This window comes from Gorilla gorilla, chromosome 1 (genome assembly GCF_029281585.2).
Source record: "Gorilla gorilla gorilla isolate KB3781 chromosome 1, NHGRI_mGorGor1-v2.1_pri, whole genome shotgun sequence".
Taxonomy (NCBI): Eukaryota; Metazoa; Chordata; class Mammalia; order Primates; family Hominidae; genus Gorilla; species Gorilla gorilla.
The window spans coordinates 38073297-38100048 of NC_073224.2; the positions used below are offsets into that span (position 1 = coordinate 38073297).

At 47.5% G+C, this 26752-nt stretch overlaps 1 protein-coding gene and 1 long non-coding RNA gene across 2 annotated transcripts in view; one reads left to right on the top strand and one right to left on the bottom strand.

Annotated features, from left to right (window-relative positions):
* Window positions 1-25168, top strand: part of CNIH3 (cornichon family AMPA receptor auxiliary protein 3) — a 118154-nt gene extending 92986 nt beyond the window's left edge. Inside the window, exons 4-6 of the mRNA XM_004028459.5 lie at window positions 15064-15176; window positions 19163-19306; window positions 23943-25168. Of these exons, the coding sequence (XP_004028508.3) occupies window positions 15064-15176; window positions 19163-19306; window positions 23943-23970 (285 nt within the window). The 3' untranslated portion in view covers window positions 23971-25168. The remainder of the gene's footprint in view (window positions 1-15063; window positions 15177-19162; window positions 19307-23942) is intronic.
* Window positions 1796-15194, bottom strand: LOC134758893 (uncharacterized). The gene is made up of 3 exons (XR_010134603.1): window positions 14900-15194; window positions 3537-3701; window positions 1796-2427 (listed from the first exon to the last, which is right to left on the bottom strand). It is a non-coding gene; the product is annotated as an uncharacterized lncRNA (long non-coding RNA).
* Window positions 25169-26752: the final 1584 nt, after the last annotated feature.

A 26752-nucleotide genomic window follows, 5' to 3' on the forward strand; every position in this document is an offset into this window, starting at 1 on the left:
ATTCTCCACTCTCCCACCAGCCCAGGGTTTCATTTACCATTGATGTTTCCAGAACCTTCAAATTCCTCTTCTGAGAACCAGTCCTCAACATCCAACTGCCTTGGATGTTCTACAGGGACTTTGTCTTAGTCTGTTTTGTGTTACTATCAAGGAATACCTGAAGTTGGACAATTTATAAAGAAAAAAGGTTTATTTGGCTCATGGTTCATCTGGCCGAAAGGTTGGGCACCTGGTGAAAGCCTCAGGCTGCTTCCACTCGTGGCAGAAGGCAAATGGAAGCAGGTGTGTGCAGAGATCACACGGCAGGAGAGGAAATGAGGGGGTTGGGGAGGTGCCAGGCTCTTCATAATAACCAGCTCTCATGGGAACTAATAGAGTGGAGAATTCACTCATTCCTGCAAAGACAGCATCAAGCCATTCATGCGGGATCCGCTCCCATGACCCAAACGCCTCCCATTAGGCCCCACTTCCCAGTACCACCACATTGAGGATCAAAGTTCAACATGAGATTTGGAGAGGTCAAACCTAACTACAGCACACTTCACACAGTGGCCCGTGCTGAGTTCTTTTCTTTCACCCCTAAAAATATTTCTCCTCCCAATGCTGCTGCTCATTCCAGTAAATCATTCACACTAATGTTCAAGATTTCTCAGAGTTATGCTCATACTCACCCTCTCATCCAATCAATTACTAAGTTCTGTAGATGGTACCTCCTAAGTATTTTTCAAATCCATCAATATGACTCCATCACATTCTGCCCCTAACTACCTGTCCTGACCATCACCATCTCTTGCCTGGAACACTACAAAGAAAGGTAGGGCCAAAGGATTACTCTTCTACTTCAGCTTTGATTATTATTCTTCAGGGCAGTCTTCCTAGAATCCCAGACTCCAAACTCTGACCATATGTTTCTTCATGCATAACATCAACATTCTCCTTCATAAAAACATGTGTTTTCTACACTAGCCTATAAGCCTATAACTTCACGCAGGCAAGGATGGTGTCTTACTTCTGTATACCCCACCACCACTACCACATAGGACCCAGTATATAATAAATGCTGAATGAGTGAATAAACACATGTCCTGCATTTTGCTTGGGAATCACAGAAATTATCTGTTACTTGCTGTGTCACTTGCTCCAAGAATGGGGGTTTTGGGGGCTGAGGGAGATGCATGGAGGACAAGATTCTTGGGATTAGCAGCAGGAATGGAAATTTGGGGAAGGAATGGGGTACAGTATGGGGACCATGGGGGTTTGGAAAGCAGGCTGATAACTTAGGGAATTTTGAGGCACCCAGGAGGGAACTGGGAGGCACTGTGATGGAGAAGAGGGAAGTGTGGGGTGAGGAGGAAAGTTCCCAAGTAGAGTCTGCCTTCCCCTCCCTCTCTTGCCCTTCTCTGCTATTGCTGTGGTCACCTAGGGAGTGGGTGTAATGAGAAATGGAAATAAGAAAGGACGGGAAGTGCTGTCTCCTGGCAGTGATGCCGTAAAGCTCCTCATCAGGCCCCTTCAGAACACCCACTTCTGCCACTGGAGAAAGGGGAGCCCTGATAGGGTTCTGGAGTGGGGACATCAGGAGCTGCAGAGGGTTCTTTGCAATACCTAGGGACAGGTGACCTTTCCTTCCCTTCTCATAACACTGGCCAGCCTTTTCCTGCAGCTCTTCCTTCACCCCTTGCACCACGACAGTGGGGAGCAGTAGGAGGAAGCTCCAGTGAGGCATTTGGTGTGTGTGTCTGGGTGTGTGCATGCACACGCATGCTTGGGCTGCTGCAATGAAAAGACCATAGATTGGTGGCTTAACAGAAATTTATTCTCACAGTTCTGGAGGTTAAAACCTCAAGATCAGGGTGCCAGCATGACTGGGTTCTGATGAGGGCCCTCTTCCTGATCTGCAGATGGCCACCTTCTCACTGTATCCTCACATGGCAGAGAAGAGAAGCTTGCTCCTTAGTGTCTTTCCTTATGAGGGCACTAATCCCATTCATGAGGGCTCCACTCTGATGACCCAATTACCTCCCAAAGACACCACCTCCTAATGCCATCACAATGGGGATTAGGACTTCAATATATGAATTTAGGGGAGGACACAAACATTCAGTCCATAGCAGTGTGTATCCCAGCAAGGGCCAGTGTTGGCTGATCTGCCTCCCTCCTCCTTTGACCCTATTATGCTTATCCTTCTATTTTGCTTCTCCCTATATTCAGCCTTGGATTATATAGTCACTTAGGTTTTCGGTTTATCTCTCCCGATCTATTGTAAGGTCTTTGCTGGGCCTCCTGCCATATTTAATCCAGGGCATTGGGTGCTCAAAGCTTGGAGAGTTGAGTTGAGTTTGAATTTCCATGGATTCTTCTTTGTCCACACCCTTTGTGACCAACTGTACTCACCTGTAAGGGACCAGCCAGTGCTAGAGCTTCAGTCTGTGGATGTACAACAGAGAGATACACTGAGGCCAGACCTACTGAACCTGGGGCCTGCTAAATTAGTGTCGAGTCAACACCATTTCTTAGTTACTGGGATGGCTGTTATGGTTTTTCATATTCAGAAACCTTGTGTGGGGAACGACCAAAGGACCAATTTGTTTTCTCACTCAACAACAACAAAATTGCACCGTGTGCCAGCCACTGTTCTAGGAATTGGGGGTAAAGTCATGAAAAAGACAAGCTGCCCTATGGAACATTCAAGTGTGGGAAATAGACAATAAGCAAGTAAACAAGTGCACAATAGGTACATTTTCAGATAATGATGCTGAGAGCCATGGAAAAATTAAGGTAAATAAGGAGAGAGACGATACTGGATCGGCAGGGAGGGCTCATCTGAGGAGGTGACCTTGAGTAGGTTCTTGAATGATGAAGGCACTGCCATGCGAATATCTGAGGAGGAGCTCCCCAGTCAGGGCCTACAGCATGCGCTAAGCCTCTGAGGTAGGAACAGACATGCTGGGTTTGAGGAACAACGAAGGATCAAGTGTGGCTGGAGTGGAGTGAGCAGGGGAGTGAGTGGTGGGTTGTAGGGCCCAGGGGCACAGAGGCCAGATCATGTGGGGCCTTAGAGACCATCGTAAGGAGTTTGGATTTCGTTCTAGGAGGAGTGGGAAGACATTGGAGGGTTAAGCCAAAAAGTGACATGATCTAATTTATGTTTCAAAAAGATCACTTTGCCTACTGGTGAAAAATAGCTTAGGGTGGAGTGAAAGTGAGGGGACCAGTTAGGAGGAGACGGGTGGCTCTGGTGGGAGGAGGCAGGGACGGGGGATGAGAGGAGGAGGAAGAGGTGACACTTCAGGAGAAAGGGGCAGTTCCTTCCTCCTGTGTGAAGCCTGTTCTTTGATGTGGGAGCAGAGGGTTTTCCTGGGACTCGTGGCAGTTTGTCATAGTGATTCTCAAGACTCAGAGATGGCCCCAGGTGTTTCCACCATTCTGCAGCGGGATCCCTCTCCATGTGTGCCTGCCAGGTCGCGTGTCTGCCTCTGGTTTCCCCACTACCTGTAGCTCATAGGCTGTGGCTTTTGACCCCTTTGCCTACTCACCAGTGTGTGAGTGCTGGCTGCAGCATGGTCCAGTGTTCAGCTGTCGGTCTCTCCCATCAGCCTGGGGGTGCCTGGAACATTGTCACCAGGCTCATTGAACTCATCCTGGCACCTCCAATGCCTGCCGCGGTGTTTGACACCTCATAGTAGGCTCTTCATGCGTATCTGTTAAGTGAATAAATGCAGAGTTTGCTGAGCACCTACTATGTGCCGGCCCCTGTGCTGATGGAACAATTTTATGGAGAGAGACCCACAAAGACACACACAGACAAACCAATGGCACAGACACCTACACCTGCACAGCACTGACTTGAGAGGTGAGAAAAATCCTTCTTCAGGAGCATGGGGAGCTTTTATTACTTAGGAGTGGTAATTGCTGACACACAAAATGGTCAGACTCCCCAGAACACATGGTGTTTCTGGGGATAAAAATTATTGGAGGAAGAGGATTTTTAAAATTTGCAAGTACTAGAGAGTGAAAAGGAAGATCTATTGGTTTAATTTTCAAGGGAGTTTAATTGCTGCTTTTTAAAACTATGTGGAGTATTTGAACTGAGAAGGACTGTAGAGATTGTAAGGTCAAATGTCTCTTCTTACAGGTAATAGTTATTATGTCTAAAGTGTTACTCTGTGCCAGAAACTATTTTAAGAGCTTCACAGATATTAACTCATTTAATACTCATAACAGTCCTATGAATTAGATACTATTATTATTATCATTTTCATTTTGTAGATGAACAAACTGAGCCTATTGAGGTTAAATGGTTTACCGAAGTTTCTGTAGTTTCTTAATAGTCCAAGCTACAGCCCAAGTTTCTTGTTCCTTAATCTACTACTATTTTCACTAAGACACTGGCACTCAATCCCTTGCTGGAAGCAAGTTACAATATTATTTTGTCTTTTCTTCAAAATATTAATTTGCTAAATCAGACTTGTGGTAAAGCTTGGCACAGTCCAGCTGATAGGAATTGTTGCCAGACTTTGGACAAACACATATGCATGTGCTCGAATTCAGACAACCCCCTCTGCCTGGGCCACGGGGAGGGAGGGCTGTGTCCATTCGTCTTGTTCTTTCAGTTAGGGCTCTGGATCAGGACGTTCAGCAAATTGCCCATTCCCCTGTATGTGCACTCAATAAATATTAATTGATGATGATGATGATGACAGCTTGTGTTTCTTTTGCGAATGCCAGAACTTCCCATTCTCATTCAATTCACCCTCTTTTGTTTGTTAGGGCAAAATTTTTCCAACCTGCTGAGTGTAACAGGTAATTAACACCACTTAATAAGTGTTAAGTAGGAAGTCATCTTTTTTTTTTTTTTCCTTGGAAAAGGTTCTTTAGAAGTTAATGGTGCTGCTGAAGACTCAGGCTTACACCAGGTTCACTCTGTTAAGGAGCATAGTGGTGCATGAGGTCAACTCCCTCCTCTGGAAACATCAGGTTCTTGTTACATAAGAGACCTGGCAGCAGAGCCTCACCTGGGAAATGCGGCTGTAGCAGGCAGTGGAAGTGGGGAGGTGTGGCCCTGGGGACTTAGAACCCTCTTCTCTAAGCAGAGTTGGGCTTCCTTCCCTTTGCTCTGGGCTGGGTGGGCACCGTGGGTGGGACAGGTTGGAGAGGAGGGCGGAGCTCTCAGCTGTGCTAAATTCCCATGGAGCTCTAGGCAGGTGGGGCTGATGTCGAGGCTCATTATCATCTGCCCCGTGCTGAGTAACTAAAGGCAGAAGATGACCTGTTTCTGCCCTAGTTCCCCTTCCTGTCACCATGCTCTTCCTTGTCAGGTAAAATCACTGTGACTATTCCCTGGAAGTCTCCCACGTTTAAAAAGAGACTGCCAGAAAGGATTTCCAGTCGCCATGTCGTTTCCCTGGAAGATGTATAAGGGATAGCCCACGTGATGGAATGGAGATTTTCTTCCCAGGACATAAAGGAAAAAGTGATTGTCTCAAGCCTCTGAATGAAAGGATGGCTCTGAGTGTCCCTTGGGAGCAACTTTGGCCACCACGTTCTGCCTTCCCTAGTATAACTCATCCTTTAAATCTCCACTTGAGAGGCCGTCACCTCCAAGGGGCCCTCCTTCATTTCCTCACTCAGAACAATGGTTTCTTCTCTCCTTTCCTCCTGCGTCGAGTGCTCCTGTGCTGCCTCAGTTTGTCCTCTGGCTTCCGTGTTTGTTGTTCATAGAGCCTGTGCTACACCTGGTCATTTACATTGAGTCTCCCCAGCTGGATGGCTTTGCATTCACCACCTAGTAAGTGCTTCTAATAAATATTTGCTGAATGAGTGTGAAAATGGGGCTCTCCAGCACCAGAACGAGGCTTGTTGAACCCTTAACCCCACTGCCCTCCTTATTCTGAGAGGAGAGGTGAGTGCCTCTCCTCTCAAACCATCTGAGTCTTTGCCTGATCACTCCCTATAGTCTGGGCATGATTTCTACTCCCTTCATCTCTGGCTCAAAGTAAAGAAGAAAAGGAGTGGGAAGCTACAAGTGTTAAGAAGCTCTGAATTGCCAGCAAGTTGTAGGAGAATTTTGTCCCTTAAAATATGTGGTATTATTTGAGAGAGCGCTTTTATTCTCATCCCCTCCCTGAGTGAAATCTTAGGTAGTTCAGTAATTTAACGAGCGTATGAAGAAACTGGCAGAGGCTTTTGAAATTCAAGTGTGTCTTGATGCTGTATGAAAACAATTATAAAAGGAAGGCTGGGAGGAGTGGGCAGAGCAAGGCTGGAATCCAAAGGTTTGGTCCTAAAAGGAAGCTGTCCCCTTACAGATCTATAAAGTGTCCATTGAGACACCAGGAGGGCCAGAGACAGGTGGAAGGAGCTTGTCTTGTGGAAGGGGCTTGTGAAGCTGAATGAAGAGGTGGCCTGTGGAGGGTGGAAAGAATCCGGCCAGAACTGGAGGGGGGATTCCGGAGGTGGAAGGATGCTGGAGAGCTCACCTCCATCCCAGGAATATGCCAAAGCCAACCCTCCAAGACTAGAGACCACCAGCTGCAGGGCTGCAGGACCCCAGGGAGCCTCAGGGGTGCTCTCCCACGGGGTGGTGCGTGGGAAAGCCAGGAGCCAGAGACAACTGCCTTTGACTGCAAATGCCGGTTGCCCAGACTTGAGCCCCTGAAGCAGTAGTTAGTGAGCAGGGCTGTGTGTGCACAGGACCCTCATGATGTGGGAGAAGACCCACAGCCTCTGGGAGGGTTGGGTGGGAGGAGGCCTCACACCAGGGGTTTTTAAAAAGAAGCATCTGCCTTGTGTGCTCTTCAGATGGGATTGGGCATATTCCAGGTGTTATGGCCCGGTGACCCTTGTACGCTCTTCATACCTTGGGTCTGTGAATCTCAGCTCAAGTGTTTAACAAAATCACCTGGAATGCTCTGAAAAATGCAGATTCTTGACCCAGAGAATCTAAAGAGTCTAGAGTGGAACCTGGAAATCTGCATTTGTAACAAGTGCCCTAGGCAATTTGGATGCAGGTGGCTGGGGGACTCTATTTTGGGAATCAGTGCTGGGCAGCCACTTCTCAAACTTTAATGTGCGTGTAAGTCACTGGGGATTTTGTTACACTGCAGGCTTTGATTCAGTAGCTCTGGGATGGGGCCAAAATTCTGCATTTCTAACAAGATCCCAGGAGAAACTGGATGCTGGCACAGGGACCACACTGAGCAGGGTTCTCAGTGGCTTACGTGGGACCTTGTTAGAAAGGGGGACTCTTAGGCCCCACTCAGATCTACTGCGTCTGAAACTTGGGGGGAGTGCAGTCAGCAATCTGGGTTTTAGCAAAAGCTCCAGGGGATTCTAAAGTACCATGAAGTTTGAGAACCACTGCTAAAAGATGAGGAAGCTTAAAGAAATGGGTGGGAGGCAGGGTGGGAACAGCCAGGCTGTAGAGCAGGGCACCAGGCCCAGTCAGTCACCTCCTGCCTTGGTTCCTTCTCCTCCAGAAACAAGCTGAGACCCGTGAATTCCGATGGAAGAAGCCTTCTTCCTCATGGTGTTGTGCATACGTGCTTTTCCTCTTGGATCAAAGCAGGAGAATTTCCCCAGTCGACTGGCTGGGATCTGTAATTTATGCAGGATGGTTGGGCTGCATCCCCTGCACAGGGTACAGCTGGCGGTGAGGGCCCCAAGGGAAATGACAGTGGGGCTAGAGGTGCCTGAGCTGGTCAGTGTCAGGCTGGAAGCTGGTCCCCAACAAGCAGTGAGGACAGGAAGGGTCAGGCAGCTCCCAGGGTGCTGGGCAGGGCAAGAGCAGAGCCCGGAGCAGTCCACGAAGGCAGTGTCTGGAGCATGTGTGGCTGGTTGCTGATGTGTCAGGCACAGCTAAGTCCCAACAGGGGCCTCTGGGCCATCACACCCTGGGTGATCAGGAGCAATGGGCAGCAGGGGTGCTGGTTTTGACCCCCCTTCTTTCTCTGTGCCTTTTCCTCCCTGTGCTGCCTTCTCTCAGCGCAGAGGTGGAAATGAGTGCAAGTGGGTGCCAAGAAGCAACAGGAACATCCACAGTGTGGATTAAATGTGCTCAGGGAGGGTAAGTGAAGAAAACATAGGGAGAAACCAGAGGCCCCATGGGATGGAAAAGTGGGAGGCCTGGAGAGAAAGCCCCTCTGGGGCTGGAAGCAGCCCGTCACTCCTCTGCCTTTCATGCCATCACTGACCACTGGGCCTCCCCAGGCCAGGAGGAAAATTCTTCTGTCTTCAGGTCCTGGGTCACTCAGGCAGACAACTGTCTCTTGCTTTCTCTAGCTTATTTTCCTTCGTGTTCCTGGTGCAGGCCTATGGGGAAAATAATCTGCTACTGGTTTCCCTTGAATAGTGGCCCAGGCCCCAGTGGTCAGCCATGAGGGTCCAATTCTGGCCATGGAAGGCCAAGATCAAAGCAATACTTGGTCCAGGCATTTAGGAGAGCTCCTAACAGCAAAGGGTTCTGAGTCACATCCACAGTTCCTGGTGTACATAAAATCAGTAGGTATCATATTAATTTTATGGTGACTTTTTAAATTATTCTAGGACCAGACATGATGGTTCACGCCTCTAATCCCCACAGTTTGGGAGGCTGAGGTAGGAGGGTCACTTAAGCCCAGGAGTTGAAGACTAGCCTGGGAAACATAGAACCCATCTCTTAACAAAAAATTAAAAAAAATTTTAAACAAGATTATAATTCTAGACTAGGTGATCCTGTGTTAAGTTGCTTATGTAGCAGAGCCTTTGTCTTATGGCTTAAAACTATTTAATAAACTTTGATGCAAATTCCAGGAGGTCAAAACATTTAATATGCCAGCACCAACAAATAGGGACCACTCAAGTCGACCCAACCCAAGTCCCAGCTGGCGGAGTGTTCCTACTGTATCGTGCCATTTGAGGTTGGGTGCTAGTCCCTGACACAGCAAGGCCTATGGGGCTGGGCAGCCCTCCTGGATGCCCAGGCTGGTGCAGGCTTTCCAAAGACGACCTTCATCCAGAGTGATTAAAGAGCATGTGGCCTCCTGAGAGCAAAGGGGCCCAGAATGTAGTTTCCTGACGTTGCTTGGAGATGCTCACGTGCATGATTATTCATTTGGGAACAAATGGAGAATGATCTCCATGCTGGGAATACTGACTTCATCTGGGGCATCCCAGAGGGATCCTCTGTTTTAGGGCCAGTTTAGTATGGGCTGAGGAATCAAATAAAAGATATATTATCTTTTTCTCCACACTCATTGGCTCCTGGGGCAAATAAACCTTAGGGCAGACATACAGAACTGGATTATTGCTGTTGAAAACAGGCAAGGATTGAGGTTTTTTATGATTTGAGAGGCAGGCTGTTGAAACAGCCCTTGGTTTCTCTTCCCACTTGAGGAAGCTGGAGCTTGGTTCAATCAGAGGGAGTCAGGAGACTGAATCGAAAAATCAGGAAACCAACTCTGGTTCTGGGTCATTTCATTGACTTTCACGGTAAGAGCAACAAGTTATCTACCTGAGAATGGTCATCATCTAGTATATGATTATTAAAAATAATAATGACCGGCCAGGCATGGTGGCTCATGCCTGTAATCCCAGCACTTTGGGAGGCCAAAGCGGGTGGATCACGAGGTCAGGAGTTCAAGATCAGCCTGGTCAACATAGTGAAACCCCCATCTCTACTAAAAATACAAAAATTAGCCGGGCATGGTGGCACATGCCTGCAGTACCAGCTACTTGGGAGGCTGAGGCAGGAGAATCACTTGAACCTGGGAAGTGGAGGTTGCAGTGAGCCAAGATCGTGCTACTGTACTCCAGCTTGGGTGACAGAGCAAGACTCTATCTCAGAAAAAATAATAATGATAATAATGATCACAACATGATAACAATAGTGGTGTCTTCTTTTGCTGGAGGCTTCTTCACTTTTGAGAGCACTGTCGTTCATAGTACATCCTGTGTCCCTGGCTGGTAGGTATGGCATTTTACAGATGGGTAAAATAAGACTCAGCATGGGTAGCTGCTTTTCTAAATAGCACACAGTTGAGTATTATGTAACTGTAGGAATTTATATAATGCTTTGAGACACTGGGCTAATATATTGAGATTTATGGGATTACAGCTGTAAAGCTTGTCTGAGTCGACAGGGGCATTCAGAGATGGGTAGAGACTCTGAGTCTCACAGCTTCTACTGTCTTCAAGATAAACTCAGTGCCAGGAGCTTCCCTGTGGCTTCCATAGCTGTGACTTTTAAAGTGTTTGGTCCCAGGCATGCTGACACCAGCCCCTCAGAAATCCTATGCCCTTGGAATGCATGATGAGAGCCAGGAGCAGACAGATCTCCAACAACAGGGGCACTTGCTGCCTCTCCATCTCCCTCATCTTCTCCCTTCCCCTGGTCTTAAGGAATCCCTTTTCTCCACCAGGAGCATTATTCCCTTGCTTCAACTCCAAGCATCCCCTTTCTACTTCTTTTCCTTTAGGGGTAAGAAGAATCTCTCCCACAACCCCTGATGCCCCTCTCCACCACAGTAGTAAAAATAAGACAGGACTTGGCACACGATTCTATTGTTTTCATAATCTATAAAGGGTACCAATCAGCTGCAGGTCATTGATGGGATAAAACAGCAAACAAATGGATACATGAATGAATGAGAGGATACATAACTAGAAATAAAATATTTAGAATGCAGACAAGTAAAATTCCTGGAAAAACAAGATTGTGGACAACGGCTTACAGCTGAGCTGAGCATGGCATATACTGCTCTGTTGGGTGGAGGGCACATGTGTACAGGGATGGAAACCTGCTAGAAGGTTCTTGCACCAGCCTGGAGAGGAGGTCCAGGGGCAGGATAAATAAAAAGGAAGGAACAAATGCAAGTGGCTGTGAAGAAGCAAGATTTGGAAACAGACTTACATGGAGACTGATGAGAAGAAGGAGTCAGAGATGGTATGGTTAGTAGAAGTTGGAAATTTAGGAGATAAAGTTTGCAGGTACTGATAGGAATGTGAATTTCAGCACAAAGTGGTTGTGGGATATCCAGGTGGAAATGTTTGCCAGCAAATGAAAATTGACTATTAGCGTCTGGGTAGGAAGTCAGGACAGGTGGAATACAGTTAGCGTTTACACAGTCCTTACCAGTTATCATTAATGTCCTTTAATAGGGGCCCTTTGAGGTGGCCTTAAGGAGCCACCCCAGACCAGTGACTTCCATCTCTCTATGCTTTTGCTTTCACTGTTCCACTTCTAGGATGCCGACCTCCGGTTCCCCTACGTGATTAGGTTTTACTCGCCCTTTCCAACTTCCCTTTGATCACAAACCTTCCATGATTCCCCCTGGTTGGAATGAATTGCAGTCTTTCAGTAATCCCACAATACTTATATTGAGATTTAGGATTTATGACTCTAGAAAGCAGGGTAATAATACATGGCAATTCAATAGGCTGTGGCTTGCATGAAACAGTTTCTCCATTTGTTGAAAGAATGAGATTGGCACCATTCAACAGCTTCTCTTATTAAAAAAAAAAGTGTTTTCCAAAGCTAAGGGATGACTCAGGGTCATGGGGCTGTGGTGAGCACTTGCATCAGCATCTCTGTATTTTGCTTGGAAGCTTTAGGGGTGGTCTTTATATAACAGACACTCTCAGAGTTGGGAGGGAACGCCTGGTCTGACTGCCCACACAAATGAATGAGCATTATGCCTGCCTGGTGGCTATTCAGCCCCTGCCTGAGCATGTCCAGTGACAGGGAGCTGTGTCCTGCCGGCCTCGATGGCTTGTTAAGGAAGGGCTGAGTGGATGGTTGGGGGAGGATAAACAGTGAAGAGCACAACTTTGCTTTTCCCATTGATTACTCAGTCTGGGGCTTGCTGACGGTATCATATGAGATAGGTTAAATCATGCTATGGCAAAACAACAACAACAACAACATCACTCAACTCTTGGCAGCTTAAAACAACACAAGTTTCTTTACTGCTCACACTCTAGTCTATCATGAGTTGCCTGGGGGCCTCTTTCCTTACTTGTGGCTTCAGGATGATGGAGTACCCACCATCCTAAATGCTTTTTGCTTTGTCAGAGGAAAAGGAAAAGAGACTCTGGAGAATTTTGTATCAGCCGTTAAGTGGTCTGGCCTTCTCTCCACATCACTTCTGCCCACAGCCCATCAGCAGCCCCAACCCCTGAGAGCTGGAAAATGAGACCTTACCACCTTCCAGAAGGCTGAGTGCTGGGTGTGAGTGGAGGCAGCCATAATGGCTATGGTGCAGGCCTCATGCAAATGGCCTGGCTGATTTCCATTTGGTCTAGAAGGAGGAGGTTCCTTACCTCTTCCACATCATTGTGACAAGAAGCAGCTGGGGAAGTAGGCAAGGATCAGTGTGTGTATCAAAAGGTCACTGTCACTCCTAAAAGTCTCTGGATTAATTGGAGGAGCCTCTTCTACTTGTAAGGATCCTGTTCAGTGTTCTAGGCAGTAAGAGGTCATCTAGAGAAGCCACCTGAAATGGCAGAATAAATTCTTCAGCTTTTTTCCCAACCTCCAAAAGGCTGGAGACCTCCGCGACTAGCTGGCCTGCATTAAGCAGTTTTCCTCTACATGGAGACAGTGATGAATCCTCCCTGCTTGGAAGGTTGCAGCCTCCACAATAAATCAAGCCCCAAAGAGAGAAGAAGCAGTGGTGATTAAGAGTGGGACCTGAAATCCAAACTGTAATCAGTCAGAGATTTGTCATTGGAATTGGAGATGGAGATGGAGAAATAATGGATGATTCAGGCCCACGGTGGCTGTCTCTAAACATGTTAATTGCCTCAGCTTAAGTGGCTGAAACTGATGATTAGAAAATGTAGAGATGTGCATAGCAGAACTCACAGCCACTGCCTCCCGGGGCTGGCGCACCCAGCTCTGAGAAAGTGGGCTTTCTCTTTGAATGGGAGGGGGTAGGGTGATGCCTTGGCTGGGGGTAGATAGGATTGGTTATCACAGCTCTGAGGTCCTATAAGGAGATACAACAGGGCCATGGTGTGCCCCCTCCTGCCAGGTGGTTGAGATTCACAGGGGCTGGTGGTACCCGCTTCACCCACCAAGGGTCACCACCTCTGGAATGATGGCTCCTTTGCTCTGATTCCTCAGGTGACTGCCTGAGAAGTCTAAGGTGAGGGTTAATGCAATTCATCTACACTGGACTTTGAGAATAAAGAAGGTGCCCCATAGTTACAAAATGTCTTACACGTGTGCTGTGCATGTCTTTATTTTTAATGTGTGCGTATGTGTTTCTCCCTCTGTGTCTGCCATCTGGGGTAGTTAGCTCATCTAACTAAATTGAGAGACCAAAGTCATGGTCCATACCCAAATGGGATGGTTTGAGGGAGTTTGTTCTCCACCCAAAGAAATCTTAGTTTGTAACCACAGGCTGCATATCTAATGCCAGCAGGCCATGTTGTAAACATATGCACTTGGTCAGTTCAATGCACTTTACCATGTATTTGTTAAGTCTCTCCTAACTGCCATGCATTGTACAAAGGCGCTTTGCAAATGGAAATGAGAAAAGAATAGACGTTGGCTAAAATGGCTTGCAGAATGCTGGACAGAGGAATCTATCTGTATTGGAAGGTGGGAAGAGGATGATGACTCCACAATGGATAGATTATGGAAAGTACCCCTGGGAGGGGGTCAGAAAACATGCTTTGGGGCCCAGAGGTACAGGGGAGGTTGGAGGAACAAGGGACAGTGGGCAGAGCTCCCAATAGAAAGTGTCATTTGAAGCTGGGGATGGTGGCTCGTACCTGTAATCCCAGCACTTTGGGAGGCCGAGGTGGGCAGATCACCTCAGGTCAGGAATTCAAGACCAATCTAGCCAACATGGTGAAACCCCCTTTCTACTGAAAAATATGAAAATTAGCTGGGCGTGGTAGCAGGCGCCTGTAATGCCAGCTACTTGGGAGGCTGAGGCAGGAGAATTGCTTGAACCCAGGAGGCAGAGGTTAGAGTGAGCCAAGATCACGCCACTGTACTCCAGCCTGGGTGACAGAGTAAGACTATGTCTCCAAAAAAAAAAAAAAAAAAAAAACGGTAAGTGGCATTTGAGATGGGCCTTGAAGGATGTTTCAAAAGATTTTGATGGGAAGAACAAAGTATTCAAGATAGCCTAAACAATACAAAGTATATTTATATATTATATAAATAAATATATTTAGTAATATGTATCTATATCTCCCTATATAACTGGGTAAAATGGTGCATTTATATCTGTAGCCTTCCCTACTGCTGGTCTAGGTGCCAAATTTCTTCCTTACAGTTACCCTTTAGCTTACAACTTTGATTTCTGATAAAATGAAAGTACCCTTGGGAGCAGCTTTTCAATGATTTTAAGCTCCTTTTACCCATTTATACCTGTGTGGCTGGATTGGAGGTGGGAGAGCTTAGTCTTCCTGCTGGTCACACTTCCCACCATCAGGCCTTTCTTGGTCAGGATCAGTTTCTTCCCTCTTCCCCCAGAGGCTACACCATCCCTCTTCATCATTGCTAATTGTTTTTCTTGCGTTCCTCTTGCTCCATCCACCATCAGGCAAAATGCCACTGCCTTCTGAGGCTGGCCATTTTTTCCTGACCCTCCTATATTTGTGATAAATGTACATATTCACTTTAGGTTTGTGAGTTACTATAGGAGGATACACAGGGGCCAGAAAAACAAGAGCAGGGCAGTTATGGATTCATTAGAAACCCTTGCAGTATTTCTCCTAGTGGTCCTGCCTTGGGTCAGATGACACATGGGCTGGACCAGCTCTTCCAGTCTTCCCAGTGGCCATCCATGGGTGACCCCTAGGAGGAAGCGTGGTATTCTATTAATAGTAAGTAGTGCACTGAGGGCTTGTGTCATTTGGGTTTGGGTATAGTAAAAAGAGGAGTGCCATAAAAAGAAGAACTTACCAGAAATGGACCTGTGTTGGGGCAGTGGCTCTATGTTGCTGCAGGGAGGGCCTTTGTGTCAACCGCCTGTGAGAGGCAGTGTCCAGGCAGAAGTCAGCTGCCATAGAAGCAGGAGTGGCGTTTTCCTCCTCTAACTCAGGGCTGTGTCTCTGCTCCCTCTTCAGCTGGTGCTGCCAGAATACTCCATCCATAGCCTCTTCTGCATTATGTTCCTGTGTGCGCAAGAGTGGCTCACGCTGGGGCTGAATGTCCCTCTACTTTTCTATCACTTCTGGAGGTAAGTCAGACTGGGACTGGTCTATCCTTTGTCTTTTCTGCCAGGGCAGCCTGCTCTCCAGTGATGATGTCACCCAAATAGACAGCTTCTAGTGCCTTCCAATCATCCCTTCCTTTCTGGGTCTCTCTCTTTAAAGCCTGTTCCCAAACTGCTCTTAGGCAGCAGGTCCAATAAGGAAAGGCCCTTTTTGTTGGTTTCATTAACCACAACCCCATCCCTTGTAGGTCAGTGTTAAAAGCATCTATAGTTGCATTCACAACAGCCAAAGAGTGGAACCAACCCAAATGCCCATCAGCTGATAAATGGAGAAACAAAATATGGTATATCCATACAATGGAATATTATTTGTCAATAAAAAGAAATGAAGTACTGATACATGCTACAACATGAAGCCCTAAAGAAAGTATCAGTGAAAAAAGCCAGACACAAAAGGCCACATATTTCATGATTCTATTTATAGGAAATGTCCAGGATAGGCAAATCTATAGACAGAAAGTAAATTCATGGCCGCCAGGGGCTGGGAGGGAATGAGAATAGGGAATGACTGCTAATGGGTCAAAGGTTTTCTTTTTAGGGTGATGAAAATGTTCTGAAATTAGATAGTCATGATGGTTGCACAACTCTATGAATATACTAAAAACCACTGAATTGTACAGTCGTACACTTTAAAAGGGTGACTTTTATGGTATGTAAATTATATCTTAATAAAAAAAAAAAGCACCTACCAGATGGGCTGGATTTTCTGGGACAGTTATAATTTCATAGATTCTATTCCCTGCTAAGACCATGTGTCAGATCGTGTGATTTTTGGCTTTTTGTAAAATAGAGTCACCATATGGACACAGGAGGCAGAGGTGGGGGAATATCTAAATAGTAGAGAAGTATTTGTGCAGATAAGTTGCCTGCCCTTGACCCTTTGCTGCCAGAGCATTGGACCCTAAAGTGTTTTATCATTTTTATTGTACCATAAAATCTGGCTTGAATTTAGCCACACCTAAGACATGCACTCCTTCATTTAGAAAACGTACGGGATACATACTACACGCCAGGCATTGTGAGGGATTTCACGTTTAGTGTAAAGCAAAACCTTTACCCTTAAGGAATGTACATCCTAGTGGTGGAGGGAAATATGTTCTTAACAGATATATGAGGAATACTCGTAGGAGCATAGAGAAAGAAGCACTTAAATTAGACTCAAGAGTGACATTGGAAAAGCACATTCCAGGGCGAGGGCCCAGCATGTGCAAAGGCCCAGAGTTAAGAGAGCACTTGTTGTGTTTGGGAAACAGTAGTTGCTCAGTGAGGTTGGATGTAGGGTTCTTGGAGGGAAATAAGAAGAGACAGGGTTGGCAGGCAGCTCAGAGTATGGTATGGAGGGCCTGAAATGATTTGATGGGGAAGGTGGAATTAATTTATTCTCTAGGTAATGAAAAATGATCAGAAGCTTTAGAAGAAGACAGTGGCATTACCTGATCTGATTTTTAGGAAGGTGGCCTGGGAAGCAGTGTAAAGGATGGGTTAGAGGGTGAAATACTGAGGATGAAATCCAACGAGGGGGTTATGGTGGGAACTCCAGGTAGAGAGGTGAGAGAGCCTTGACCCAGGTGGTGGGAGTCAGAATGGTGAGAGAACAAGAGAACCTGTGGAGGTGAACTGGATAAGCCTTGGCCCATAATTGGGTGCAGGTGAGGGAGAGAAAGCGTCTAGGCTGGGTGGCCGGGAGGTCGATGGTGCCATTGACCAGGGCCAGCAGGATAGAAGAAATCTCAGATTTAGGGACGAAGGAAAAAGATTCGGTTACATCAAGAAGCCTCACTTTAAGTAAAGGCAATCTGCTCTCATCTGAATTAGAGAGAAGTCAAATAGAAGATCCAGGATTCACAACAACCAAGTGAGCTGGGTTTCATTTTCTGTGTTTGATACATGGGGACACAGAGACTCACAAAGGTTAAGTCAACTTAACCTGTGTTGCTCAGCTCGGACGTGGCAGGGCTGAGGTTACGCCCCACCTCTGTACGAATTCCAGTCTGAGTCCCTGCCACCTGACACACTGCCCCAGGGGCTGGCTCTTCTCCCCCAGAAAAGGAGTTCGTCCCAAGGTCCTTCAAGTAGGGGGCTGTCAAGGCAGGGTATCAGAAATGTGATTAATGGACAAAACATCGATCAGGGCACTGCTTCGTGGGGCTAGCGCTTGTCTAAAAGGGAGGAAAAGGAGAGGCAGCCAGTGTCCGTAGACTTGGAAAGTTGATCTCTATGGAGGAAGGGAGGGGCTGTAATCTCCTTGCCAATAGGGACTTTGTCTTACCTTTTTTTTGAATCCCTGACAGGATCTAGTCTAGTTCCTGGCAATTAGTAAGTTCTCAGAACATGAAAGAAAAAAAAGAATGAGGAGGGGAGGAGTCCTTTAAAAATCAGAGCCCTTGTACACCCTTTATCCCCCTTTTTACTCCCCCTCCTTCCCAACAGGTCCAGACCAGTGACATTTCACATAAGAGAAAGTCCCCTCCTGCTCTGGCTCTTAGTTTGCTTAAAGGAAATAGAACTGTCTGCTGTTGACTCAGTACCTGTTCTTCCCAGGTTATTTGCATACATCGCCTCACGTAATGGTCACAACAGCCCTTTGCAGTGGGCAATTCCATCCCCATTTCACTGATGAGAAAGTTGAGGCTCAGATGGGTTAATGACTGACCCAAGGAAAGTCAATGTGGTGACCGGTGACTGGCAGGGCCTTTGCTCTTTCCACGGAGCCACATGGCCACCCTGCCCTTCTGCCTCCACTTAATGAGGTCACCTGGGAATAAAACCACAGTGACAGCAAATAGCTTTTGAGATCGGCTCCCAGGAAGAGGAGAGATGAGTGGCCTGGAGGGCTGTGAGCTGGCAGTTGTCATCGAAACTGGCTTGTGATTTCTTTTCAGCACAGTGTCAGTGACAGATAACGTCAGTGCAATTCTCTGAAGGGGAAGGAGGAGGTAGCTGAGATTCCGGATCTGCGAGTTGCTACATTGCAGGATGTTCTTCAAAGCCAGTGTGATTAATCTCCCGGTCGGAGCCCTCTCCCTGGGCCCTTTACCACCATTGAGAACCACTGTCTGTCCCAGAGCCCAGGGAAGCCATTTATTTGCACTCCTGGCCTCTGGGTGGCTTTACCAGAATGGCTGAAAAAGGAACTCACTGAGAGATTCCAGCTGTAATTTGTTCTTGGGCTCGGCAGGAGGCTGTGGCCAGGTCCCTGGGGGCAGTGTCCTGGGGGCAGCGACCACTTCCCAAGGGACTCAGGAGGCTCAGACTCCTGCCCCAGGTCTCACCAAGCCTGACGGCTCCCCTCCTCAGGGGCTGTGGCCAGGTGAGCCTTGGGAACGTAGTATTTTGAAGTACACACAGTTCGCATTAGCTGCTCCCCCTCCTCCTCTTTCCCACCTACGTTCTTTCACTCACCCAGCTGCCGTCCGGGGCCCGCTCTCTCCCGACAGATGGCTGATGTTCTTTTTGAGTTCTAGGTCCCACTGTCAAGAAGGAAAGCACCTGTAAACTGCTCTACGCTCAAGTGAGAATAGGATGTCCCGAAGTATTCAGGATTTTCAATAAGGGTCTGTGTAAAGTAGTTTTAGGGTAGAATGGAGGTATGGTGGCATCCCAGCAGTGGTGGTATAGCCCTTTACCTCTGCCTGCACTTGTCCTGAGAGGCGGCTCTTCCTCAGACTCCTAGGCAACGCCAGGTGACACATTTCCCCTTCTGTTGGAGCAGCTTTGTATATGGGTGAAATTGCCATGATGTCAGTGGATTGGAGTATTTGGGGATTTACTACCTGCTGGAAGATAGTGGCTGAGCCACTCTTCAGCGGTGCTTCAACTGTGATTTGGGCAGAAGGCAGGCAATTGCTTGGCAGGGATTGCTCGACAGAAGCCCTGCATCGGAAGGGCTTGCCCAGGTGATGCCAGAAGTACCAGGACCTCAGAGACAGTGATGTTCTCTCTCCCTGCAGGTATTTCCACTGTCCAGCAGATAGCTCAGAACTAGCCTACGACCCACCGGCGGTCATGAATGCCGACACTTTGAGTTACTGTCAGAAGGAGGCCTGGTGTAAGCTGGCCTTCTATCTCCTCTCCTTCTTCTACTACCTTTACTGGTGAGTATCTGCCCCTCCTGGTGGTTTTGACTCCTGCAGCAAAAGGAAGAGAATTTCAGGCTGGCCTCTGGGAGGCGGCCTTTGGGAGATGGCGTGCGAGAGTGGGAGTCATGGCCATTCAGGTGTGGTCCCAGCTGTCTGACTCTGGCTCAGGAGCAAGGGCTTCTGTATAAACAAGTAAGGGGGCAGGAGATCCTGCAGGAGGCCTTGCCTGCTGATCGGCACATCCTTAGGGCCACGCAGTGAAAACACCCTCTCAACATCCCTTTGGAGATAACTGGTGAAGTGCAGTTGGCTACTCCTTCTTCCCTATAGGGCTTCCTGCCTCTCACAACTCTGCAGCTCAGCCCAGCAGGTTGCCTGTGGCCACAGGGGCTCAGGCTCATCCTCACTGTCCCTTGCCCTGTGGCCTGTTTGCAAGGATTCTTGGGAACCATAACAGAGGCCCCAAACTCCCCGCCCCAGCCCCACAGTGGCTGTCACGGTTCATAAAGTGGCATTTTGGGTCGCTAAATGCTTCATTTACAATTTTCCCAATATTACATAACACCGTTCCAATTAAGAAAAACCTGCTGACTTTGCAGTCCCGTTTCAGGAGTCTCCCCTCTTTTCACCTCTCTGCTCAGAACATCCTAACTAAGCAGATAGCTATAAACAGACTGTCTTGTGGTTTGACACCCAGAGAGTGCCTTTTCCGCAAATGTCTCCTCCTCCTTCCTGCTCCTCTTTGGCTCATCTCTGGGGACTCTCACCTGTCACTTGCGATTCCATCATTACCTGTGGCAGGGCCATGGTGATCTCCAAACCTCCCGGTGATGTCTCCAAAAGGGCATGGTTGACAGCAGCCAGGTGAAGAGGAGGAGGGGTCAGGATGTTGGACTGCACGCCACCCCTAGGTTTGGATTGGGCTGTGGCAGGCCAGAATGTGGCTACATTTGTCCAGCATTTTTTAATTTTTATTTATTTTTTAATTTTTATTTAAAGATGGGGTCTCACTGTTTTGCCCAGGCTGGAGTGCAGTGGTGCCATCACTGCTCACTGCAGCCTTGAACTTGGCTCAAGCGATTCTCCCACCTTAAGCTGAGTAGCTGGGACTGCAGGTGTGTGTCACCATGCCTGGCTAATTTTTTTTTTTTTAATTTTAAAATTTTTTGTAGAGATGGGGTTTCACTGTGTTGCCCAGGCAGGTCTCGAACTCTTAGGCCCAAGTGACCCTTCTGCCTCAGCCTCCCAAAGTTCTGACATATAAAAATGAGCCAGGCTTTGTGCTCAGAGCTTTGTACCTATTGCTCAATTCATAAGATAAATACTATCCTCACTCACATATGAAAAATGAACTGAATCTGAGAAGTTAGATAATTTTCCTGAATTCCAGCTAATAGTGTGACAGCTGTAAGTAGTACATCTTGAGTCCGATTTCAAAGACTGAACTCCTTTTTCCTTTTTCTTTTTTTGAGGGTATCACTCTGTCTCCCAGGCTGGACTACAATAGCAGGATCATAGCTTGCTGCAGCCTTGAACTCCAGGCTCAAGGGATCCTCCTGCCTTAGCCTCCTGAGTAGCTGGAATTATAGGCATGTACCACCATGCTCGGCTAATTTTTGTATTTTTCTGTAGAGACAGGGTTTTGCCATGTTGCTCAGGCTGGTCTTGAACTCCTGGGCTCATGTGATCTACCTGCCTCAGCCTCCCAAAGTGCCGGGATTACAGGCGTGAGCCACCGTGCCCAGTAGCTCTTAACTGCTGGCTATCTTAGAAAACCTCTAGAAAAGTCTTTATCAAAGTGTGGGGTAAGGAAGGGAGGAAGGTGTGCTTTTTAAAAATGCAGATTCCTGGTCTTATAGCTACCTATTCAAACTTTCCAGGGCTGGGCTCTGCGTTTTAAACAAGCTCTCTGGACAATCTTGATGCACACCTTGGTGGCTCTGGAGCATTCTACTTGGTTCTGCCTTCCCTCCCCTTTACACCCCCAGTGTCCGCAGACTCTGTGGGGTGCTCTGAGATGTTTACTGCTCCAGCCTGCAGGGAGCCTGACGGTCTTTGAAGCCTCCGGAGATTTCTACGGTGCCCAGTGGGTTCACCTAAGTCCTTCTGACTCCAAGTCTGAACCATTTAACAACCAAAGGCTTGTCAGATGGGTTTCTGTCTTGGGAGACCTACAGAATGTGGACAAAGCCATCGTGGGCTTAGGGACTTGACACCTTGGAGGTTAGGTTTCTTCCCTGCAGTGTGCTCAACCCTGCTTTCTTTGTGGAGCCACAGGCTTCCCCTTCTGCAGAGTCATGGGCTGAGTGGCCTGTCCCCAGAGACAGCACTGTCTCTCCTCTAAGCCAACAGAATGAGACCATTGTTTTCATTAGCTCCTGTCCCTTTAGCCTGGGATCCACCTCAGTGTGGATGAAGACAGAGGCGAGACTTTCCCGCATTTCAGTTTTGTTGCAGTAACTGCTGGAGCCGAGGCGTCGCGGGGAAGAAGCCATATGAGTTCACAGGGAGGGAAGCGGCTGTGCGTGCTCCGCTGCGGGGGTGGGAGGGGGTGGGGTAGGGAGGTCTTGGCAGCTCCTCTCGGTTAGATGGGTGTGATTGTTCTGTAACCGAGTGTGTTCCAGACAGTCTGTTTGATTGTTTGTCCTCTAATTCATTACTTCAGCTTGGCCCTGCCTTCATGATACATGTGGTAATCACTTTGTTTCTAAAACAAAATTGGAAACAGTTCCTGCAGCCTCACTGGGACCCTGGGTGGCCGCCACGGGCACCCACATTCTTTGTTGAATCTGGCCCCTTGGTGCTCTTTGGGGCTGCTTAAAAGACTCTGTTTCTCCTGCCTTAGGAGCTGCCAGCCCCTCAGATCCGGAGCTGGTGGAGAGCACAGCAGCGTCAGCGCAGGCCACCGTGGGAGGGAGGGAAGGGGACTCGTGTATGCAGAGCCATGTCTGAACTGAGCTCAGGGCTAGAGACCCACACAACAGCGGGGAAGACGGGGTTGATAGTTTATAGTTTGAGCTTCCTGAGGGGCTCCTGAGGACTTTGGAGAGGTTAAGAAATGTGTCTCAGGTCCCTGCTAATAGTTAGCAACATCTGGCTTCAGAGCCTGTGCTCTTTCTTCTGTCCTGTTTGAACCGCATGGCACCCATCACCCCACTTCTCAGGTTGCCTTGTGGACCAGGTGATATTTGAGGGTTGTGCTAGAAGGGGACTAGCTAATGCAGATACTAATACTAGCTAGTGAGCCCAGTGTGAACAGTGTCTGCTCTGTAGAAAGATTTTTTTTCAAACCTGAAGTAGTAGGACCACCCTCCTGCGTGGTTATCCTGGATCATGCCTGTTCCTCCTCAGGTTTATTTCTCTCCATCTATGTTATTTATGGTTTACTTGTTCCTTGACACTGGAGACCACGTCGGTTTCATTCACCTCTGCGTCTGCAGTGTCCTGGCCCGTGCCTGGCACTCACTGAACCCTCGTGGTTTGTTGTTACAGCTTAGCTGTATGCTTCCTCAAGGCAGGAATTGGGGCTGCACACTCACCGTTTTCCCCAGCACTGAGAATAGTGTCTGGCATAATGAATGAAAGTGAGTAAACAAAGGTATCCACTTGAGGCTTAGTACTGTTACGCAAAAAGCACTGGCTTTGGAGTTAGAATGTGGCTTCTCCCCCTGCTGTCACTCCTCATCTGGCCCTCAGCTTCCGCAAGTAGAGTAAGTCCCTCTTGCTCCAGGTCTGACCAGTGGTTCTCTGTGTACATGAGGTGTGTGAGGTTCCTGAAGATGGAACTTCAGCTACTCAGAGGAGCTCATTGGGCATCCACAGCTGCAAAGGGTTAGAAGTCAAACCTTTTCATTTCTTTCCTTTGGTTTTACTTCTTAGATGAATCTTTTTTTCTCACTATAATGTGAAAAGATAGTTGGTTTCTTTTTCTGTGAAATAGACAAAGAGGTATATTTTGGTGCAGATCATTCCTCAGCCTTGCAAAATTACCCTGAAGCCCTTACTAAGAGCACAGGGATACATGTCCCCTTCACCCCACTCTTAGTAGTAGTGGGGCAATACTTTAGGTCACACACTTTTAATGCATGTTTAATTCCTGGAGTCCATTAAAAATAGGAGGGCCAGGGAGTTACCCAATCAAGAATTCATTGAGTTCTGGTGCCCAGAGGGCTTATGTTTCCACGCTGGCCTTTGCAGTAGCGATGATGATCTTTCCCCCAGCACTAACGTATTATCCAGCATCATCTGGGAGCCCCTGGACACAGCCATCATGCAAGCACATGGCAGCTGGTGGCATAAAGAATCCACTGCACCCCCACCTCCACCCCCAGACCTGCCCTGCAATTGCACAAAAAGGAAGCAACCATAGTCATCATCCTGATGAGAATGATAATAGGTACTTAGAGCTTTCACATCTTTTATCCAAGGGATACAATATGCTTTCCCCAAAAATTTTTATTCCAGTGTTGTGGGAAGTAGAAGGGGCACAGTAGTGGAGTTGGCGAGATGCTGTAGTGACAGGAATGAGGGAGAAGCCAAGGGGTCTGGCCTCTGGAAGGTCCCTCTCCTGAGGGGCAGCCTGAGTCCTCTGTGGGCTTCTACTAACACCTTCCTCTCCTTTTTTTTTTTTTTTTTTTTTTTTTGCATTCAGCATGATCTACACTTTAGTGAGCTCTTAACGCAAAGACCATGCACATCATCAGAGACTGAGATGGGAGAGGCCTGAGACGAAGAGGTGCATTTCTGCTGGTGACTGGAGGAGGGACCAGAATGAGGATACGTGAGAAATAGACCCGGCAGGCAGTCAGACTGAATGGGAGCTGGGATCATGCAGCAGCTGGGAGCCGAATTAACCCTGCGTGTCTGTGTCACCCTGTTTGTCAATCTTTGGCATTCGAATTCCACACATGGGGTCCTAGAGCCCTTCTGAGCATCAGTGGTGTGGGGGAGTAGGTGACGAAACACTAGACCTCTCCTGAGAGAGAATTGCTGCTTCCTGAATCCACTTCATTGAACAGCACCTTGCAAGTTCAAATGAGTTCCTGGGAGCGGAGGCTGGAAGGCCGCAAGGTGCTTGCTAAGGAACAGAATGACCCAGAGTCAAGGCCAAGTCTGCAGGGACCTGTTGAAAGCCTCGAGAATGTCTTGGCTGCCCAAGACTCTTGTTGCCTTTCTTCCAAGCCATGGCCATGCCCTTTTTCTCAAATGGGAGGGGCTGGAGGGTGTGTGGGATTTGTCTTCAGCTGCAACCAGCCTTGAGCCTGCTGGGCTATTTTCAGCTGAGGAGGGGTGAATATAGGAAAAATGCATTTTTGAAACGTTTGCAACATGATCGAGGTGTTAGTTCTCCACCACACAAGTTGTATTCTTCTTTTGCCACCTCAAACCATCACAGAGTCATTAAATGCAAATCAATTGGTCAATGCTAGTCAAAGCTATGTTCTTACAAAAACCCCAGACAGCTCAGAGCTCAGAAAATCCTGTGGAGTGGCTGCTCTGTACCGTGGGCATCCGGCAGCCAGGAAGTGAGACAACATAATTATAACTTCGTTTTATGATGCTGCATCATTTGTACTGTTTAGGTCGACATGAGGACATCATCTTATTTAGAATTTTCCGTTTGGCATTCTCTTTTGGGTGGGAGTTACGCTGGGGGTTGTAAATAATGACAAGGCTGAGATTTTTATGATGTTTAAATTGGGCACAATGATTTTGACCTTATTCCCCAAACTTCTTTTCTTTTCTACTGTTTAACATACACAGGCTATTTATACACGTCCCCAGCTCCCATCTGAAACCTGTGACTCAGGTTTATGAATGGTGTTTGTGTAGCAACACATTGTGTGCTATGTTTATTAAAATGCAGCGACAACTTGAGTGTCTCACTTAACTGGCTCTCTCATTTCAACCATTACAGCTGAATTTGTCTACATATGGTTGGAAAACTGATAGGAAGAAAAGGCAAATTTTCAAAAAGGCATCATGCTGCTAAAAATTCTGTGGAAAACAAAATGCAGACTTTTACTCTGAGGTTTATGGTATAAAACTGGAGAATTTGAGGTGATGATTTTGGGAGAAGGCTTCCTCTTGGCCAATGCCCTTTTTACTGACCAGGTAACTGTTGTTAGGGATAGAGTTACCTTTCGGCTGCTTGGGCCTGGCTTTGGCTTCATTCCTGAGAAGACTAGTGACCCTCATCCAGAGAGGCAAGCCTTGGATGGCAGGCTGCAGACGCTAATCTAACCGCACAGCCGTCCTGCAAATGCAACTGGATGTAGAAGGTGAATGGTCCATGTTACTTCTCACCATGGAGCTGTTTTGTTTCTATACTCTGTCTCCTTTCAGAAAGATTTGAAGTGGCTCATAATAGGAGACACAAGTACACAAAGACCATTAAAATGGAAGTAGAAATGTCTTTTTTTTTTTTTTGAGGCAGGGTCTCACTCTGTTGCCCAGGCTGGAGTGCAGTAGTGCAGTCATGGCTCTCTGCAGCTTTGACCCTCCTGGGCTCAGGTGTTGCTCCCACCTCAGCCTCCCGAGTAGACTACAGGTGCATACCACCATGCCTGGCTAATTTTTGTATTTTTTGTAGAGATTGGGTTTTGCCATGTTGCCCAGGCTGGTCTCAAACTCTTGGACTCAAGCAATCTGCTCACCTTCACCTCCCGAAGTGCTGGGATTATAGGCTAAGCCACTGCCACTGGCCTGACAGCTCTTATGTTTATGAAAGAGAAACATCCAGATATTTCCCTCCCACAAGTTGTGATTGGGAAATAATTCTCGTGATCTGTTGGGAGTTTCAGTGAATTTTCAGTTCCTGGGAGAACCTAATCATGATGATAAAGATAAGAGTAAAGGGCACAGTTGATGGGGCACGTGCTGTGCGCCAGGCACTGTGTTAAATGCTCACACGGTGACCTCACCCACCCCTCACAGTGATCATGCACAGCAGGTTAGCTGTTCTCGTCCCCACGTCACCCATGAGAGAACTAGGGAGCCTCAGGGAAGGTGAGTCTTCCCTAGGTGAAGTAGCGCAGAACAAGGGCTTGATGCTATGAAGAAGTGGCCAAATAATGACAGTTATAAACCAAGGCACCTGGCAGTGATCTAGATGCTTCATATGCTTTTCCCTGATCCTCATGACAGTACCACAAGGTGGATATGATCTCTCTTTTATAGATGAGGAAACTGAGAAGAGGAGTCACTTGCAGAGAGCCACAGCTAGCAACGGGTATGTCTAGCTGTAGCTGGGATTTAAACCCGAGTCTGCCTCTTCTCACATAATTTTGTTCTTATTGCCCAGTCTCTTATTGTGTATCCCACAGAAGTGACCAAAGGGAAGAAGAGAGGAAAAGCAGGAGAAACTCCTCTGTTTTCCAAAATACAAAGTGAATTATTTTCCTTGAGAGACAAAAAGCTCACCTTTCCAAGCATGCATCAAGGAGAGAGCTTCCCAGTGGG